The following is a 20,849-nucleotide window of genomic DNA, read 5'->3' on the forward strand; positions in this document are numbered from 1 at the left end:
AACCTCTGCTGACAATGATTTCAAGCATACATTCATGAAAAATTCAAATAATATTGAAAGATATAAAGAAAAAGTAAAATCCTCCTTCTGGGCTACCCACACTCTTCTCCTTATGACTAGCCACTATTATGAGTTTTATCATATGAAATTCCAGAAAAATATTTCCTTCATATATGCATGTATACATACCAATACATACATACACTTTTTTATGTATATCAAAAGGGATCCTGTCACTCTCTTTTCACCTATTAGATAGTTAAGTACTTTCTGAGTGTTTAATATTAAAAATAATACTGCTTTCTCTTTATTGAAGCTTGCCAGCTAAAAAATTAAGGGGGAGTGCTAGAATATCATTTTGCAGCCACTAATGAATTAAAGGATCCAAGCATTAAGCATCAACAGCTATTGTCACAAAAAGGGGAGCAACTACACATTGTGTGTCTCCTGATAGAGAAAAAAAAAAAAAAATAGCACCACCTGTGCAGCAGTCTTGCCAGAAAGTACAAAAATGAATCTAAATCTAATCACCTTCTGCTCCATTTATTCTGTTTCTACAGGAAACATAAAGGGACAAAGAATCACAACAAACTACATCACAGGGAAGCCATAGGCAAAATCCCAACTGGAAAACTCTACAGGAAAAACAACCATGTCTCTTTAACAAAGAAATTACACGAAAATAGGGATGGCAGCACCTGGGGAGGCTCAGTCGGTCAAGCGATTAAGCGATTAAGCGTCTGACTCCGGCTCAGGGCATCATCTCTCAGTTCGTGGGTTCGAGCCCCGTGTCGGGCTCTGGGCTGACAGCTTGGAGCCTGGAGCCTGCTTCTGATTGTGTGTCTCCTTCTCTCTCTACCCCTCCCCTACTCACGCACTCTCTCTCACTCTCAAAAATAAACAAACATTTAAAAAAGAAAAAAAGGGGGCACCTGGGTGGCTCAGTCGGTTGAGCGTCTGACTCTGGCTCAGGTTATGATCTCGCAGTTTGTGAGTTCAAGCCCGCATCAGGGTCTGTGCTGACAGCTCAGAGCCTGGAGCCTGCTTCAGAGTCTGTGTCTCCCTCTCTCTATGCCCCTTCCCTGCTCATGCTCTCTCTGTCTCTCAAAAATGAATAAACATTAAAAAAATTTTTTTTAAATAATTAAAAAAAGAAAAAAATAGAGATGGATGGGAAACATATATTAGAGTTGAAAGACGTGTCAACCAACCATTATGTTCAGAACTTATTTGGATTCAGATTTAAACCAAGCATTTTTTTTTAAAGCTGTGACATGTAGATTAAGTTTAACACCAACTGGGTATTTGATGAATTAAGGAACTATTGTTAATTTGTTTAGATGTGACTTGGTATTGTGGTCCTTATCTTTTAGAGATACATAAGGAAATATTTATGGATGAAATAATATGCTGTCTGTGATCTGCTTCAAAATGATACAGGACAGACAGTCTTAAGTTGGTAATTGATGAAGTTGGGTAATGGGTATCTTCCCCTCTGTGTATATGTTTTAATTTCTCAATTATCAAGAATTAAAAATATGCTTTTAATAAAAAGCTGCTGTTGGGACACCTGGGTGGCTCAGTCGGTTAAGCGGCCGTCTTTTGATTTAGGTTCAGGTCATGATCTCAGTTTGTGACTTCCAAACTTTGCGCTTGGAATTCTGTTCCTCTGTCTCTGCTCCTCCCTGGCTCCCGCACCCACACACTCTCTCTCTCTCTTTCAAAAGTAAATAAATAGGGGCGCCTGAGTAGCTCAGTCGGTTAAGCGGCCAACTTCGGCTCAGGTCATGATCTAGCCCTCAGTGAGTTTGAGCCCCGCGCCGGGCTCTGTGCTGACAGCTCAGAGCCTGGAGCCTGTTTCAGATTCTGTGTCTCCCTCTCTCTGACCCTCCCCTGTTCATACTCTGTCTCTTCCTGTCTCAAAAATAAATAAAACGTTAAAAAAATTTTTAATAAATAAACTTTTTAAAAAGTAGAGGGGTGCCTGGGTGGCTCAGTCAATTAAGTGTCTGACTCCCATTTCGGCTCAGGTCATGATCTCGCGGTTGGTTGGTGAGTACCAGCTCCGAATCTGGCTGTGCGCTGATGGCACAGAGCTTGCCTGGGAGAATTCGGTCTCTCCTCTCTGCCCCTCCCCCGCTTGTGCGCGTGCGCGCGCTCTCTCAAAATAAACTTTAAAAACAATTTTTTAATAATAAAAAAGTAGGAAAAAATAGAAAATAGAAATAAAAAGCTGCTATTTACCCTCCCTGCATAAGTATCTTGGAGGATTTTGTGTAGACATTTTTGTTTTGTTTCGTATATGAAAAGGGAATTGTGATATTGTTACATTACCCACTAAAAAGTTTGCACCACATTCTTCTCCCACTAATAGTGTATAAGACTACCCCATTTCTCTAACCTTAACCAGCACTGGACATTAGCAAACCTTTACATTTGACCTATTATGAATCTCACAGACCCCTCGAAATCTCATGGTTCCTCAGAGCGCCATGGTGGCTGGTATCAGCCTGGATGGCCTGATGCAGCCATTTCTATGTTAAGGGATACCCCATTGCAATGAATGGATACCCATTTGAGGGCCAGGGTGCCATCTGCCCCAGAAAGTGCTTTAATGGACACAGACCCTGTGGCCTCTGAGACTGTGTTTTCACTGCCATTTGTGTTTTCACTGCTATTTGGCTCCTTCCTGTCTCCATAGTCACATTAGCTTAGAAGTTAATGGGGTTCTCTAAAGTCTGTTTCCATATGTCTGGTCTAATCTGGCAAGGTCTGGGCTCTGCCTTCCGGTGTAAACTCGTTTTACTGTGCTCTCCTCCTTGCCCTCCAAACGCTACCTAAACTTGTCCTCTAAACTGCTTCTTGCAGGTCCTCCTACTTCTCTGAGCCAGCTGGCTTTTGCTCTCCCCCAGGCCTTTGCCCATGCCACCCATGGCCTGGAACACTCTTCCTTCCCATCCACCTCAGGCCTCATCCTAAAGTCCCCTCCTCCCAGAGGCCTTCCTCGCCCCCACCAATGTCAAGTTAGGCCTCCCTCCATCGCACTATCTGTGCGGGCACTTATCCCACTTAACACTCATCATACTTTATTATAGTCACTGGTTTAATATCCAACTTCTCTCCTAGGCACTAAAAGTCCAGGGAGGCAGAAGCCACTCTGTTCTGTTGAATCTTGTATGCTCACTGCCCAGCAGATTGCCTGATATCTAACACACTCAACCAATTTTTGAATGAAAAAATGAATCAATGATATCATATCTAGCAATGCTTAGGAGTCAGAGAAGAGGAATGATCCTAGAGAGCCTTTCTTATAGAACTTAATATCAATAGATACTTAATAGATTTACAAAATTAGTAGACACAGATTTTCCATTGCCCATATGAAATGATGAAACCTAGTCTCCCTAGGCACAGGGACAGTCTTGCAGTTAAGGGTCACTTGCTGAAACCCAAACAGAGCTGCCCTTCAGGCTTACTACTCTCTGTGTCAGAATTACTGATTACCCGTACTATGAGCTATGTTAACCTCCCTCTTAAAGAAAGGTCCCCTCCCCAGGCCACATTGTGAAACCAAATATGGTAAGAATTACTGATAAATTTTTACGTTTTCTGTTTTATTTTATTTTTTTTCTCTTGAAGGCCAAACTGAGGCAGTGATACAGGCCACTGGAGGTTTATCAGCAGGTAGGTGATGAGGTCAGACCTGTGCTTGGAAGATTACTCTAGCAGGAGAACATGGAATATCCGAGAGGTTTGAGCCTAGAAGAGGTGAGGTGCAACCCTAACACTTTCTCCCACTTGAATAGAACAAGTGCGTGCAAGTGGGTATGATAGAGAAATAAAGGAAGAGATGTCATTTGAGCTGGAAGGTATGACTTTGGCTTGAAAGAAAACTCTGGCCAAGCCAGAAGGAAGGAGCAATCCAATCCAGACGTGGGAAGGAGCAAATGGGTTTAGTGGAAGGTGAACAGACCATTTGAAGCAGAGCAGAAAACCCACCTAACCCTAGAGGAGAGCAGTAGAAGACACAGCTATAAAAGGAGGAAGAGGCAGATTTTGGAAAGCTTTGAATATCAAGCTTTTTAAAAATGTGTGTTGGATTATAGCTCCACCACTTACTTCCTAAACAATCCTGGACAAGTTATTTAACTTCTCTGAGGCTGTTTCCTTTATCTAGAAAATAAGGATGATGATAATGGAATCTACTTCAGTGGTGCCAGTTATAGATCGAATGATGCAATGCAGAGAACCATGAAGTAGTTAAGTGCTCAATAAGTAGAGGCAATTATTATAACAATCATTGTTAACCCCAACATAAGCAAATAGACAACAGATGTCTGAGCAGGAGAAAGAAGTGATGAAAAAGGTTCTTTAGGAAGATTAAACTCACTATCACTAATTAGCTCCCCTCTGGAGTTAAAATTTCAAATTCTATCACCTCTTCCCCTTCCCCACTCTGCAGTTTCCTTGCTAGTGAACACCATGCCCAGGAGGAGCCTGAAACCAGTAACCAAGACTCTCTCATATTAGTGAAGGGATTCCAACTGATAAGCAAGTTGAGATATGGCCTCTGCGATGGAGAACCAGAACCCCCTCAGTCCCCTCCCCAAGGATTTCAGCCACCACCACCACCATAGATTTATATACGGGGCACATCCTGAAAAGAATAAAGCAGGTGATATTCCTTTTAATTGTAAAGCATAGATAATTTCTTCCCAAAATCCAAGGAGGGATCCAGGTTTTCAGAGATTGATCTTACTCTCTCAAATCCCTTAAATCCTGAACTAGCAGTTTATTCTCTGGAGAGTTTCTGAGAAGTCTTTCTATGCCTCAGTTTCCTCAACTATAAAATGGGAGATAAGAATGATAACTATTTCATGAGGTTCTTGTGAGGATTAAATGAGTCAATATGTATAAAGGGCCTGGAGAACATTGTCTGGCACATACTAAGTGCTCTATAGGTGTTAGCTAAACTTTCTTAAGGACTTTATTTCTTCTACCTTGTTTATAATGCTTGTTATTTGTGGTCATGTCTTTTTAAATGACTAAACATTAACAGTGTCCTCATAACAAGCTACTTCAACCCCAGTGCACCTCTTGGGTAGAAGTAATTTTGGCCAATGGTTTATAAATATTTATCCTTTTCCACAGACCCAGCAGTGGTTGTATCTGTTTACTTCATTTAATGAGAAAATATATTGCAGATAAAAAGAAAGCAGCCAAGCTTTCAAATTAATCGGTAATTTTATTAATACAATAGCATCTACACACACTTGAAAACACACATGTGGGAAACAGAAGACTTATTCAGTTCATGATGTCTGGAGTCCATCTGAATTCACAAAACTCTTAGGATCAAGCCCAGAACCCCTTAGCCAAAAGCAGAGTTGAATAACTGATCAGTGTCTTCATCAGCAAAATCAAGGCTTGGACAGAAAGACTGTGAACATTCTGTAATCACACAAAATAAAACTAAAATGCAATTGTCCACGCATTTGAGGATACAAAGGTGGAAAAGTTGGCTGCATGACCAGTGAACCAATCCCATTGCTTTTCTCAACCTCCTTTGCAAAAGGGTTATTAACCTTGCCTGTCTTACAGGGTCTATCTTTTCAGGGCTTCCTGATAAATGAGAAGGTGAGTGTAAATTAAATGCTCATCTCCATGGGGAACAGAGGATCAGGGTGGAAGTGATGGGTTTCAGAAAAGGAGACTGGAAAAGGATTCAATGCTCTGAATTTAACGAAAATCCAAAAGAGGTTACGCTACACTAAGGAGCGTAAAGGGAGAACCAACCATTGTCACCTATTTGGCGCAAAAAGAATCTTAACACGGGCCTCCTCAGAGATCTTGCCCTGAGGTGACCACGGACGGACTTGGGCAAAGAGCTCCAAAAACATTTCCATTTTCATGTCTTCACATGTATCTAATGGAAATGAACGGCACCCATCCATCCACGGGAGCGATTAAGAAAAGGATGGGGTGGGAAAATTAATTCGACAGATCTTAATAATTCAGTAAGTATTTAAGTGTCCGCTTTGTGTCAGGCACTGATTGGCATGGACAATACAGAAAAACAGACCAGCAAAGTCTCTGTTAAGGGCTTGAGAACAAAGACCATACCTAAGAAACGAACCAATTTCTGACGGCTGCTAGGAGGAAGAGAAAACCATGAGACCGGATGACAGGCAGGAACAAGAGGCGCAAATTCCTGAGTGGGACTTGGGAAGGCCTCCGAGAGGTGGCTTTTGAGCCCAGACCTCAATGACCAGCGCCGTGCAGTGACCTAAAGCCGGAGCGTTCCGAGAAGAATTAAATGCAAAAACGATCCACAAACCGAGAAATAACAGGGATTTCAAAGACCCAAAGTAAGCAGCGGAAACCAGAATCTACAAATTCCGGAGCCGGCGGGTGATTTTAAATATTCATGTCGTCCAATCAGGGAAAGGCTAGGACCCGGCAGCACAGGCTCCACCCTTAACGCCCAGACCGCTGGGATCCACAGGAGGCCACACCGCAGGGCAGAACTGGTGACTGGGCACCCAGGCAGATGCCAAACGCTCGGAAGAATTCTTCAGCGCTCTGACGCAATATCCGCGGCCCCCGGGGCTTAGTTGTCCTGGGACTCTTTCTTAAGTGAGGATGACCGAAATCACTCATTTCGTTTTAGAACACCGATGAAACATACACCCAACAGAACGACCAGGACACAATAATCTAGGGACGGAAGGTGAGAAGGAACAGATTCTCCAATATCTTAATTCGAAAGGATTTCTAGAAAAACTAAGACAGTTAAAAGTTTTTAAGACGCGCTCTAGATTGAAAAGCAAAGCCAGTCACGCGCCAGGAGTCTCAAGTTTAAGAAAGGCTTAGATACTACGTGTGCCATCTTCCATGACCTTTCGCAAGTAAAACAACTTACTTTGTGAGAAAGAAGTGAGGGGAAAATAAGTGAACAAAGCTCTTTTCTGGTGATTAGGTGGGTGGCTCTGAAAAGAGCCTTTGGAGTCAAGCGGCCGGCGACCCGTGCGAGCGCCATGTCCCGGCAGGGACTCACTTGGAGCTGGTGTACTTGGTGACGGCCTTGGTGCCCTCGGACACGGCGTGCTTGGCCAGCTCGCCGGGCAGCAGCAGGCGCACAGCCGTCTGGATCTCCCGGGACGTGATGGTCGAGCGCTTGTTGTAATGCGCCAGGCGGGAGGCCTCGCCGGCGATGCGCTCAAAGATGTCATTGACGAACGAGTTCATGATGCCCATGGCCTTGGACGAGATGCCAGTGTCGGGGTGCACCTGCTTGAGCACCTTGTACACGTAGATGGAGTAACTCTCCTTGCGGCTGCGCTTGCGCTTCTTGCCATCCTTCTTCTGGGCTTTGGTGACAGCCTTTTTCGAGCCCTTCTTGGGCGCGGGAGCGGATTTTGCCGGCTCAGGCATTGTACAACACCACACGCGTTAGCAAAGAAAAGAAGTGCGAGAATGGGCGGGCCTGATCCTTTTATAACCACCGTATGCAAATTAGGGCTCCAAAAGTCCTTCATTTCCATTGGGCCTTGCAGGGACCTTGCGTTATCAGTAATAACTACGTAACAGCACCTACTCTTGGCCTTATTGGCTAGTTCTGGAGCCAATTTAGGACCAATGAAAAACTCGTTCCTGACCCCACCCCTAGCAAAGCTTATAAAGGCTTTTCAATCGCTGATCTTTCAATCCTGTTTTGTTGTGAGGTTCAGAGCTTTAGGTGTTGTAGCCTCACCTTCAGTCATGTCGGGTCGCGGAAAGCAGGGAGGCAAGGCCCGTGCTAAGGCTAAGTCGCGCTCGTCCCGCGCCGGCCTGCAATTCCCGGTGGGCCGAGTGCACCGCCTGCTGCGCAAGGGCAACTACGCCGAGCGGGTGGGGGCCGGCGCGCCGGTCTACATGGCGGCGGTGCTGGAGTATCTGACGGCGGAAATTCTGGAGCTGGCGGGGAACGCGGCCCGCGACAACAAGAAGACGCGCATCATCCCCCGCCACCTGCAGCTGGCCATCCGCAACGACGAGGAACTGAACAAGCTGTTGGGCAAAGTCACCATCGCCCAGGGCGGCGTGCTGCCTAACATCCAGGCCGTTCTCTTACCAAAGAAAACCGAAAGCCACAAAGCCAAAAGCAAATAAACCATGACAAGCCAAAGACCAAAGGCTCTTTTTAGAGCCACCCAAATTTTCAAAAAAAGAGCTAATGCGCTATTTCGTGATCAGCCCCTCATTTGACACTTTGGTGGCTCTTAAAAGAGCCTTTGGGGTTAGTGGGGATGGTCTCAAGCTTCCTAATTACTTGTTCTTGCCAGGCTTGTGACTCTCCGTTTTCTTGGGCAACAAGACCGCCTGTATATTGGGCAAGACGCCGCCCTGGGCAATGGTGACACCCCCGAGTAACTTGTTGAGCTCTTCGTCATTTCTCACGGCTAGCTGCAAATGGCGAGGGATGATGCGCGTCTTCTTGTTGTCGCGGGCCGCGTTCCCCGCCAGCTCCAGGATTTCCGCCGTCAGGTACTCCAGCACTGCCGCCAGGTACACCGGCGCGCCGGCCCCCACCCGCTCGGCGTAGTTGCCCTTGCGCAGCAGGCGGTGCACTCGGCCCACCGGGAACTGCAGGCCGGCGCGGGACGAGCGCGACTTGGCCTTGGCGCGAGCTTTACCTCCCTGCTTTCCGCGTCCAGACATTACGGCCAAAACTGCAGTTACAGCTTCTTATTCAAGGAGAAGGAAGTGGAAAGGATAACCAATTTGGTGTAATTTATAAGAGCTACCGGGAGGGGTAAAGGGAAGTAGACCAATCAAACAGCCAATCGGAAGGCAGAAAGCGGACTCTTCGTTTGCATCCTGCACTACAAGGAAATGACGGATTTCGTACGTACCTACCAATCGCTGGGAGCCACATTAAAGCTCCTAATTTGCATGAGAGGATTTTTAAAGAAAGAAAGCTTTCGGACAAAACGCTGGTTTTGCGTTTTACTGAGTGGCAATTTTTGTTTTCAGTTTAGAGAAGGCGAGGCGGAGGTAGGTGGGGGGTGGGGAGAGGGGGGAGAGAATTGGTTCTTTTTTTTCCAGTTTAGAGCTAGAAGGGAAATCCTAAAAAGGACCCAAAAGGCCTGCAGAGGGGCCTCCAGCAGATGCAGAGTTGTTCCCACTCAAGGGTAGGGATTCTGAAGCCAGTTATCCCCTTGAGCCTTAAATTACTCTCCAAGTCCCGCCTTTTCTGTCTCTTCACAGCCAAACTCCCAGAAAAATTACTAAGGCCGTCTGCTTTCAATGCAATTTAGTCGTGGCCTTCGGTGTGGCTTAGCCCCACCCCCAGCCTTCCCCGCTCCTCGGAATACACTGTAACCAAGGACTGAAAAAGATCTGTCTTCCTCCTCTGGACCTCCAGGAGGCATCCGATTACCGCCTTGAAACTTGCTCCTTTGGCTTTCAAAATGTCCCCCGACTTTCCCCATCCTGCTCATTTTCCTCTACCTGGCCCTAAATTCCCGTGTCTGTCTGGACTCTGCCCCCTACACAAAACCCCCCTCCATTCTTCGCTCTTCCCGAAGAGTCTTCCCACTTCCATGCTTTCAACTATCCCAGATTTGTTCTAGAAGCTCAGACCCTTACACCAAACTGCTTAGTGGGTACCTCAACTCATTTGTCCCAACAACTCGTCCAATCCAGATGCAAACTTACCCAAACAACCGCCTACCTCCTCTGTTTGCTCTTTATGGGCAAATTACACTTAGAATCCACTCACCTGCATCTCAACAGCGTATCTGGCTACTTACTTAGCATCTCTTCAGTTTTTAATCCATGTTCCTGTCTGCTTCCTCACTGCTCTCTTAGATTTCAGCAACAGCCCTGTAACACTTGTTTTCCTAATCTTCCAACTGCCTTCTAAAGAAACTTTCTGGAAAGTTGTTTCTTCCTCCTCAGCCTCCCATCCTGGGTGGTTCTACATCCCTCACACCATTTGCACCCTCTCCTGAGTGTTCCATGAGGACTGGAGGACTTAAATCCTATTCATCGAGCCCATTTCTGATGTCCTCTCTTTTATCCTCACCTTTATTGAACTGACATTTATCAAGTACATGCTACCTACCACACAATGGGTATACAGATAAGTGAGACTAGTGCAAAGAGCTGTCATGAGATGCTTCTAGAAAATAGAGGAAATCTCAAGTCTGCAAGTTAATATCAGCTATCTATAGCTGGTAAGAATGTTGGTATAAACATGTGAAACACCCAGATCCAATCAAAGGTGATGGGAGAGTGCTTTTTCAATAGCAGAATGTACCTGAAGGTAATTCTAACTCCATCAATTATATAATTTCAGAAGATGCATGTGTTAATAGAAAGATGTAGTCCACACAGAGTGTAAATGAGGCAATTACAATAGGAATGTGTTGTTTCTCCAGCACTGTGAATACACACACACACACACACACACACACACAACCAAGGGTCCTTGGTTGTGAAATCATCAGCCTTTCTTACAACCTGGATGAAATATTTCTGAAGACTGCCCAACTCCCTTAGCTCAGATACTGGGCTCGACAACTTTCTGATTATTCTACTTCAAGATAAAAATATGAGACTGAGAATGCATGAGCTAGTTATAAGATACATCACTAGAAGTTAATGAATTTGCACCCTAGACTATTCATAAATTTCTTGTCTGTTTTGTTAGTGTGAGTCTCTCCCCAATGAGCCAATCAACGCTGGAAGTTCTGACAGTGTCAACTTTTCAGACCTACAGGGTCTGAACCCAGACAGTCCAAATGGGGGGGGGGGAGGGGGGGCTACTATAACTCTGGTAGCTTGAGAGACCCTGCTTGAGGGGGCACTGACCTCCCCAACTCTTCCACTTTTTATCTCTTTTTTACCTCTATCACAATGACTCTGTGCTGTTAGGAAAGATGAAGGGCAAAGAGAATATATGGAACCTTATGTGATAAGCCCTATGATGGGGGCTACCTATGAAGTAGATGTAACTGTTTCGCAGAAAAGGAAAGTAAGGTTCAGAGAAGTTAGGGCACTTGCTGAAGGTGACATGGCCATTTACTAAGACATGATTAGAACTCAGGTCTGCCTGACTCAAAAATTGTGCTCTTTACACTACTTCACTCACTAGATGTTGGGCTTCACGAGCCACTTAACTTACACAGCCTCCCCTTCTTCCTCTGGTAAAGAGAGAAAGAGAATGAGAGAAAATTAGATTTAATATTTTAGATTCCATCCAGCTATAAAACCTTATTAGATCAATTTAGATAGGCCAATCTCCCACAAATTATACCAGGCTCAATTACTATCTATTGCTCCCCAGAGCTCTTTTCCCAGCATTCTTACCAGAGCTATTAAAACGTGAAGTAGAGCAGGCCATCCGTAAAAGTAGTACACCATCACAGACAAACAGACTGGATCTTACCTCCTTTAACAAAAAGGCAACCGGGATTTTTAACCAAAGGCAACTGAGTTCCTTCCCAAGGAATCCAGTTAATCAAACCGTTATTTTGCCTTCTAGCCCCATTCCATAGTCCTCTCTCTTCCCCTCTCCCTCCACCTCTGTCACCACAACCACCACCTCCAGCCTCCTCCATACTGAGCTGCACACCATTCAGTTAGGACCTTTCCATAGGTCCCTAACGTTGCATGTACACTTGCCTTTGATTAGAAGGCTTCATCTTCCTCTTGACCTGGCAAAACCCTCCTCATCCTTTGAGTTTCAGCCCAGACATCACCTCCTCCTTCATGAGGCCTTCCCTACTCCCATACGCACACAGCCTCAGTGTACCCACTTCTGTGTTCAAATCCTGGTGATAGTGCTTACCACTCTGCTTTGGCTTTGGTCTCACTTCCTTTCTGTAACCACCTCAAGGGAGAGACCATGTCTTCTTCATCTTTGAATCTGAGTCCTTAATTCCTTCTACCTGGCTCTTAAAAAGGTAATTAAATGTTTTCGGCATGAATACATGAAATAACACTCTTAAGGAATTAGTGTCTTCTTTTCAAAAATATTTCTCTTTACTCGAGAACCATTCTCCAAATGCCACCTATAAATAGTAGACTGTGATAGCCAGAGTGATGGAAGATATACTGGAAGCTCGTCAATTAAACAACTAAACATATATATATATATCCAACCATAACAGACTTGTTAGAATAAATGATGATAAATGTAAAGAACCTAATACAGAGCCCGGAACCTGAGAGGTCCCAAAGCTGTATTAGGAGGCCAAATAGCTTAATGTTTAAGAGCCCAAATTCTACAGCCTGACTCTGCATTGTTTACCAGATATGTGATCATGGGCAAGTTACCTAACCTCTAAGCGTCTCTGCTTCCTCACTGGTAAATCAAAAGTAATAACAGTAGATGGAGCACCTGGGTGGCTCAGTTAGTTAAGTGTCATACTTCAGCTCAGGTCAGGATCTTGCAGTTCATGGGTTCGAGCCCCACATCAGGCTCTGCACTGACAGCAGCAGAGTCTTCTTTGGATCCTCTGTCTCCCTCGCTCTCTGCCCCTCCCCTGCTCACTCTCTCTCAAAACTAACAAACATAAAAAAAAAAGTAATATTAGGTACTTCATGGGGCTGTTGTAAAAATTAAGAGAGTTCATAAATGTAAAACATTTAGAAAAGTACCTAGCACCAACAGAGCAGGGGCATCCCCAAAATTATTTGAACCAATTATTCTTTAAAAAAATTTTTTTTTATGTTTATTTATGTTTGAGAGAGAGAGGGACAGAGTGCAAGTGGAGGAGGGACAGAGAGAGAAGGAGATACAGAATCCGAGGCAGGCTCTAGGCTCTGAGCTGTCCACACAGAGCTCGACGCAGGGCTTGAACTCACAAACCGTGAGATCGTGACCTGAGCCGAAGTCGGATGCTCAACCTACTGAGCCACCCAGGTGCCCCTGAACCAATTTTTCATTTCAAAAATAAACATTAGGGGGACCCCTGAGTGACTCAGTCTGCTAGGTGTCTGACTCTTGATTTTGGCTGAGGTCATGATCTCGTGGTTGTGGGACTGAGCCCCGCACCAGGCTCTGTGCTGAGCACGGAGTCTGCTTGGGGTTCTCTTTCTCCCTCTCTTTCTAACCCCTCTCCCTGCTTGTGCTCTCTCTGTTTCTCTCAATAATAAATAAATAAGCTTAAATACATACATACATACATACATACATACATACATAAAAATAAACATTAGGTTTATCATATGACCTAGCAATTCCACTCCTGGATATACAGCAAACAGAAATGCAATGCACTTGGATGAATCTCACAGACAATGTGGAACAAAAGAAGACAAACACAAATGAATTCATGCTATGTGATTCTTTTTATATGAAGTTTTAAAATGGGCAACACTAATCTATGGTGATAGAAGTTAGAATAATGATTACCTGTGGGGAGGTGGTATTGATTTCCCTGGAGCCTTCCAAGGTTCTGGAAATTTTCTGTATCTTGATATGCGTGTATTCATATATAGAATTAGACTGTACACTTAAGATTTGTAAATTCCTTATGTGTAAATTATACATCAATAAGCACAAATTAAGTTTTTCATGATCAAATATTGAAGTAATCATCATGGGGGGAAATGAGTATTTGTTAGACACCCCATCCTCATGTCACAGATTAGTGTTTATTGGTTTTTTGTTTTGTTTTGTTTAATTACACCTGAGGTGGCCACCATAATCTTTTAATATTCAAAGCCTCTAAAAGTTTCAATCTGGCCAAGACAAACCTTCACTAAATAGGAGATATTATTCTTACTATGTTTTTATTAAAAACAAAGACACTATAACTTGCCCCGTGAAGTTTGCAATTTACAAAGCTTCCATTTATTTTTGCAACAGAAATAACAATGACATCAGCCCTCTCTATTTGCACATTAGTTCACACATCCATCCAATACATTTAAGAACAACAAGTATGCCAACACTGAGCTTAACATAACACATCCAGAACATAATGAATACATTCCCTCTGCCCAGATCTCTCTTTCCTCATGGTTAGTTACCCCCTAATCATTCAGATCTCTGATTAAATCACCTCCCTAGCAAGGCCTTCTCCAACCACAGCCTCCCAACATTCCCTATCAGTTGCTGGATTAGCAAGTTGCAAAGCCCTGACCAAAAGCAAGTCCTATAGATTCTATCTTTTTTAGCAGCATTCTGATCAATTTATTTCTCTCTAGCCCATCTCCTGCCTTCACTCAGATTATCTTTCACCATACTACTGTGAACAGCTTTTCTATTCTTCCTGTTCCTCTAATACCATCTTCACATGCTAGCCAAAGTGATTTAATAGAAAATTGGATTCTTTTTCACCATATGCTCTCTCACCCTTACCCACTTCCTCACCCACCCATCCATGATGATCTCATTCCATCTTCAATAACTCCTGCTTCATATACACTTCTCAGATGCTAAAATTAGTAGACAAAAGCTTAATGAGAAACAAGATAGTACATAGACTCAAAATATCACCCACAATTACAAATGGAAAAAGAATTTTACAGTGGAGAAACTGAAAGATATCCCTTTAACAAATGATCAGAATTATCATCAGCAATAAGACAAATCAAGCTAATGCCCACTGGTATGGTTCACTGAGAAGGACTCAATATCATTTGGCAGTATTCTTGCCAAAAATGCATATCCTAAATCTGCAGACAAACCCAAATTGAGGGACGTTACAAAATAAATGTTCTGTACTCTCCAACAATGTCAAAGTCATGAAAGACAAAGACTAAAGAACTATTCCTGATTAATGGAGACCAAAGAGATCTAACAACTAAATACAACATGTGATCCCAGATTGGATCCTGAACCAGAACATTTTTTTTTTCATTTTATACAAAAGACACTAGTGGGAAAATTAACAAATTTTGAGTAAGATCTGTATATTAGATAATAGTACTATATCAATGTCAATTTCCCAAGTGTGACAATTACATTGTGGTTATGTGAGAAAATGTTTTTTTTTAACTAAATACTCATTAGTAAATATCAGAGTTCTCCAGAGAAACAGACACATAGGAAATATACGGAGAGAGAGATAGAGAAGGATTTATTATAAGGAATTGGCTCACACGAATATGTAGGCTAACAAGTCCCAAGATCTGCCAGGTGAGTCAGCAAGCTGGAAACCGGGAGAGCTGACGGTGTAGTTCCAGTCCAAGTCCAAAGGCCTGAGAACAAAGAGAACCAATGCTGCAATTCCAGTCTGCAGGCCAGCAGCCTGGAGACCCAGGAAGAGTCAATGTTTCAGTTTGAGTCCAAAGGCAGGAAAAAAGCCAATGTCCCAAATCAGAGGCACTCAGGCAGGAAAGAACTCTCTTTCTCAAAGATGGTCAGCCATTTTGTTCTATTCAGGCCTCTGACTGACGAGGCCCACCCACATTAGGAAGGGCAATCTGATTTGCCAATTTAAATGTTAACCTCATCCCAAAACACACTTACAAAAAGACCCAGAATAATGTTTGACCCCATATCTGGGCACCCAATAGCTCAGTCAAGTTGACACATAAAATTAACCATCCCAAGTACTTAGAGGTAAATGGGGCTTTATCTCTGAAACTTACGCTCAAATGGTTCAGCAAAAAAATTATATGTGTGTAGATAGATACATAGAAATAAAGCAAACCTGATGAAATGTTAACATTTGGATAATCTGTGTATCAGAATGAGGGATCATATATTGGAAAAACTTAATTTTCCACTTGTGTCAGGGAAAACCTTACTTCAGTCTATCTCCTATGTGTTTCTTCCCTGTGAATCTCCTTCACTAGTCACATAAAACACTTCACTTCCAAATGTGTGCTTTTTCCCCACACCAAGCAATTTTCTGCAACACCAGCTGGGTGGTCTGCAATTTTTTTTATGAGTTTATTTTTATTTATTTTTGAGAGAGAGAGAGAGCATGCATGTGAGGAAGGGGAGAGAGAGAGAGAGAGAAAGAGAATCCCACACAGGCTCTGCACTGTCAGCTCGAAGCCCCAAAGTCGGGCTGGACCTCACACCATGCAGGGCTTGAACTCACAAACCATGAGATCACGACCTGAGCTGAAGTTGGGTGCTTAAATGACTTAGCCACCCAGGCACCCCCCCACCCTGGCCTACAATTTAATTCAGTTCTGACACTCTCTACCCAGAGATAGCATCAGATCCCACAGGTTAAAGGGCTCGGTCCTATAACACTGTGCCCCACCCACCCCAACACACACACACACACACACACACACACACACGCTTAAGATGCCAGCCACAAGCCCAAGTTGTCTGTCACCTGTGCTTCTGACCAACTGATTATAAATTGAGGTTCCACTGACCCTTCCTTGGGCTCTATAAATTTGCTAGAGCAGCTCACAGAACTTAAGGTAATATTTTACTTACATTTACCAGTTTATTATAAAAGGATATGATAAAGGATACAGCTGAGCATCCATATAGAAGAGATAAAGCAAGGTATATGGGAAGGGGCTCTCCAGCATGCCACTCTCCCGGCACCTCCACATGTTCACCAACCCAGAAGCTCTCCAAACTCCATACTTTTGGGACTTGACGGAAACTTCATCATGTAGGCATGATCGATCATTAACTTCATTTTCAGCCCCTCTCCCTTCTCAAGAGAATGAGGGCATAACTGAAAATTCCAAGCTTCTTTTTAAAAAAAGAAAATTTAAGGTTTAATTTTGAAAGAGAGAGAGAGCACACACATGTGTGCCCACAGGGACATGAGCAGAGGCTAGGCAGAGAGGAGGGTGGGGGGGAGAGAGAATCCCAAGCAGGGTCTGCACTGTCAGCACGGGGCTCCACACAGGGCTCTAACTCACCAACCGTGAGATCACCAAACCAAAATCAAGAGTCAGATGCTTAACTGAGAGATGCAAACTGAGTCAGATGCAAACCGTGAGATCATGACTTGAGTCGGGCACTCAGCTGACTGAGCCACCAAGGTGCCCCCCCAGTAGTCCATATCTTATGGAACTAATGCCATCCATCCAGATGCACAAACCTGATACTCATCCTTGACACTTCCCCTCCCATAACTAACCTATCACCACATCCTGTGAATTCCCTCCTAATATATATCTTGTAAGCACAGTTTCTCTCCACCTCTGCCTCTACTGCTGCCACCTTGATCCAAGCCATCATCATCTCTCACCTAGACTGCTACAAGTAACCTCCCAGCTGCTCTCCCTGCTTGCTCTCTAACCTCTCTGACAATTCACACTGCAGCCAGTGATCTTTGCAAAAACACAAATTTAAAGATGGTTTAATGCAATGCATGATCCTTGACTGGCTTTCCAAAAATAAAAAACTATAAAGATCACTAATGAGACAACTGGAGAAATCTGACTATCAACTATCAACTATAGATAATAGTATTATATGAAGGTTAAATGTCTTGAGTGTGGTAACGGTATTGTGATTATGTAGGGAAATGTCCTTGTTCTCAGAAGATACATGCTGAAGTAGATAGTGGTGCAATGTAAACATTTTTGCAACTAATTCCCAAATGATTCAGCAAAAATAATAATTATTTCATTATTGTTATTATATACATACAAATTCAAAGACAGACAAAGCAAGTCAGGTAAAATGTCAGTGAATCTGGATGAAGGGTAAACGGTGCTCATTGTACTAATCTTGCAGCTTTTCTGAAAGTTTTAAAAAAAATTTTTAAGGCTAGGGAAAATACATGGCATGTTAAATTTCTTGAGTGTGATAAGTTTATTGTGGTTATATAGGGGAATATTCTTGTTTTTAGGAGATATATGTTGGAGTACTTAATGGTGAAATGTCTGCTATCTGCAACTTATTTTCAAGTGGTTCAACCAAAAAAAGTATATAAATATATTTTTAAAGTATATAGATATATACAAAGTACTTAAATATATAAGTATATATGTATATTATATATAAATGTAAAAAATAGTGAAAGGTAGAAGACGTTGCTTTGGATTTTCTGCAGCTTTGACATTTTTCCCGAATTAGAAGTTGGGGAAAATACTTAGGAATATATGGAGATATAATCGATAAAATATTAAAGATACAAAATAAAATACAAATTAAAAGCTTATATATCATCTTGGGGAAAAAAAAATCTCATCCTGTTACAGCCCTGCTTAAAATCTTCATTAGCTTCCCATCGCTCCCAGGAAAAAGACTGGCCCACAAGGCCCAGTATGGTCTAGCCCCTGCCTTCTCCCAGGCAGGCCTTCCTACTTACTTCCCATCGCCATCATCTCTGCCCCGTGGGCTCCAACTACACCTAACTACACCTAAAGTAACCACTCCCCCAAAGTTCCCTCTTCTGGCCTTTGCACGTGCAACTACCACAGCCTGACTGAGAGGAGCTGAGATAGGCTTTCGTGCTCTCTCTTCTAGACTGTTACCCTAAAATCTCCTCTGAAGTTTTCTCTGCACCCCCAAATCTGGGAGACATGACTCCTTGGAATCCTGTTCTCCCAGTCCCATCATAGCACTTAGCACACGGTATTGTAATTGCCTGCTTACTTGCTCATCTTCAGGGTTCTGTACACTCCTTGAGACAGGGCCTGCTTTATTCAGGACTGGTCTGCGCTCAGTAATTATGTATTCAGTAAATGAAATGGGCTTCCATTTTCTCGTATATAAAATAAAGGAATTCAGCTAGATGACAATAAAATGCAACAAATAACAGCAGTCCCAACTGCGCAGGAATTCCCGTAGGTGGTGTTTTGTTTTGTTTTGTTTTGTTTTGTTTTGTTTTGTTTTGTTTTGTTTTGTTTTGTTTTGTTTGTTTTTTGCATCATTCTGCTTCAAAACCTAAAACCACGAGTTGGGGGGAAAAAATAAAATCATAGACTACAATTCCCGTGAGACCTCGGGGCATCACGTGGCGTCTGCCCAGGCTACTATCGCGTAGTCAGAACTCCATTTCCCAGCGTGCCTCAAGACGCGGGGTCCGCATTTCGCCGAGAACTTCAGGAGTCGGGTTTCTGAGTGACGACTGCGGTAGCCAAGGCTGAGTGGAAGGTAGAAAAGGCCCAGCCTGGGGTTCAAAGGGGACAGTGGCTCAACCACCACCCGGAGTTGCACATACCCTACCTTTGCAACCTCCAGCCCACTCCTGCTAAACGTGCCTCTCGGAGGCCTTTTCCAACCCTTGCTCCCCGTCGCTCCTCTGCTGTCCGCGGCTGGAGGCCAACCCTGCCCCCCCCGCGTCACCCAGAGGGAAGGGGCGGTGTCTGGAGTAGAGGCGGGCACCCTGCGGGAGCCGGGTGTGGACGTGGGCGGCTGGAGGTGGGAGACGGGGCTCTCACCAGGTGGAAGGCCCAGACCCTCACTGCTCTGGGCCTTGTCTCTGCGTTAGCGGATGCTGAGTGTGCAGCTGGTCGGGCGCCTGTTCTCGATGGCCGGTCGTGTCTGTCCGTCCCGGAGCAGCGCCGGGTTGGGGACTGTCGGTCCCGTCGAGGCAGCCATTCGCACGAAGTTAGAGCAGGCCCTGAACCCTGAGGTGCTGGAGCTGCGCAACGAGAGCGGCGGCCATGCGGTCCCACCGGGCAGCGAGACACATTTCCGCGTGGCGGTGGTGAGCTCTCGCTTTGAGGGACTGAGCCCCTTGCAACGGCACCGGCTGGTCCACGCTGCGCTGTCTGAGGAGCTGGCTGGGCCGGTCCACGCATTGGCCATACAGGCACGGACCCCCGCCCAGTGGAAGGAGAACCCTCAACTGGACGCAAGCCCCCCTTGCCTGGGTGGGAGCAAGAAAACTCGCGGAACCCCCTGAGCCCCCAGAGAGGGAAGACTAGGATCCTAATGGTTTGGGAATAAACTACGGGCTTTCTTCCCTTCAATACGGTCTGGTGTTTGTAAGGGACAAGGATCCTTGGGCCCCATTCAGCCAGCACGTACATGTCCTCTGGAGATAGCAACTCATTTCAGATCAAAGCTTATCCAAGGAAAGAGAATCACTCACCACTGCCCTTGCCCTGGACTATTTAGGAAAAGCTGCGTAGTCGTTTTATGTTAAATTGTGACTAAGGAATCACCAGACCTGATGAGTTGGAAATTATCCTGTACATTAAAAGATAAATTATCATAGGAGATACACTGCTTTGTGTTGATAATGGCCTGTTGAATGAGTGCTACAGATGTTCTTGGGAAAAGATACCTGTAGCCTAGAGTAGGCAAGAAGGGCTTCATTGTGGGGAGTGACCTAATTGGATCTTTAAAGGAAAGCACAGAATTAAACCAGAAAAGAGAGGAAGGATGTTATAAGGAGGGGGAAGAGCTCAAGCAAAAGCATAGAAACTGCAGCCACCGATTGGACGAGGCAGGAGTTATAAGTATATTTGAATTTCCTACTGGGAGAATGTTTGGTTTTCTGTCAGCCTACCCATTTCCAAAAGGATTTGCATTTGTTTCTCAGAAATATCCTTTATGAGGCGTGCCTGGGTGCTCAGTTGGTTAAGCACCTGACTCTTGATCTTGGCTCAGGTCGTGATCTCACGGTTTGTGGGTTCGAGCCCTGCGTAGGCCTCCGTGCTAATGGTGCAGAGCCTGCTTGGGATTCTGTCTCTCCTCTCTGCCCCTCACCTGGTTGTGCTCTATCTCAAAATAAATAAACTTTAAAAAAGAAAACAGAAAAATCCTTACAAGACAAATGAAAACACATTAAGGCAGTGAAAAGATAACATGGAATATGAGTATAGAAGATGGAGAAAACTTTATATAGCCCTTTTTCTTACAAGCCTTCTAAAGTCCTATTTCTGAGGGGAGCTCAAGTGATGTCTAGATAAGCACCTTGATGACCTTAATGTGGCAAGAGAATTTAGATACTAAAGAAAAAGAT

The 20,849-nt window shown here is 44.1% G+C and overlaps 4 protein-coding genes across 4 annotated transcripts; 2 read left to right on the plus strand and 2 right to left on the minus strand.

Moving 5' to 3' along the window:
- Nucleotides 1–6,963: 6,963 nt before the first annotated feature.
- Nucleotides 6,964–7,475, minus strand: LOC102956969 (histone H2B type 2-E). The gene has a single exon (XM_042993991.1). It carries the CDS (start codon nucleotides 7,432–7,434, stop codon nucleotides 7,054–7,056), a length of 381 nt encoding a protein of 126 aa, XP_042849925.1. The 5' UTR covers nucleotides 7,435–7,475; the 3' UTR covers nucleotides 6,964–7,053.
- Nucleotides 7,476–7,561: 86 nt separating this feature from the next.
- On the plus strand, nucleotides 7,562–8,253 carry LOC122240850 (histone H2A type 2-C). Its single transcript, XM_042993990.1, has one exon. It carries the CDS (start codon nucleotides 7,639–7,641, stop codon nucleotides 8,149–8,151), a length of 513 nt encoding a protein of 170 aa, XP_042849924.1. The 5' UTR covers nucleotides 7,562–7,638; the 3' UTR covers nucleotides 8,152–8,253.
- On the minus strand, nucleotides 8,253–8,751 carry LOC102957230 (histone H2A type 2-B). The gene has a single exon (XM_007088035.3). The coding sequence runs from the start codon at nucleotides 8,698–8,700 to the stop codon at nucleotides 8,308–8,310; it is 393 nt and encodes a 130-aa protein (XP_007088097.1). The 5' UTR covers nucleotides 8,701–8,751; the 3' UTR covers nucleotides 8,253–8,307.
- Nucleotides 8,752–18,932: 10,181 nt separating this feature from the next.
- Nucleotides 18,933–19,851, plus strand: BOLA1 (bolA family member 1). The gene is made up of 2 exons (XM_007088037.3): nucleotides 18,933–19,030; nucleotides 19,368–19,851. The coding sequence occupies exon 2, from the start codon at nucleotides 19,371–19,373 to the stop codon at nucleotides 19,782–19,784; it is 414 nt and encodes a 137-aa protein (XP_007088099.1). The 5' UTR covers nucleotides 18,933–19,030; nucleotides 19,368–19,370; the 3' UTR covers nucleotides 19,785–19,851.
- The last annotated feature ends 998 nt before the right edge of the window (nucleotides 19,852–20,849 follow it).

Source organism: Panthera tigris, chromosome C1 (genome assembly GCF_018350195.1).
Source record: "Panthera tigris isolate Pti1 chromosome C1, P.tigris_Pti1_mat1.1, whole genome shotgun sequence".
Taxonomy (NCBI): domain Eukaryota; kingdom Metazoa; phylum Chordata; class Mammalia; order Carnivora; family Felidae; genus Panthera; species Panthera tigris.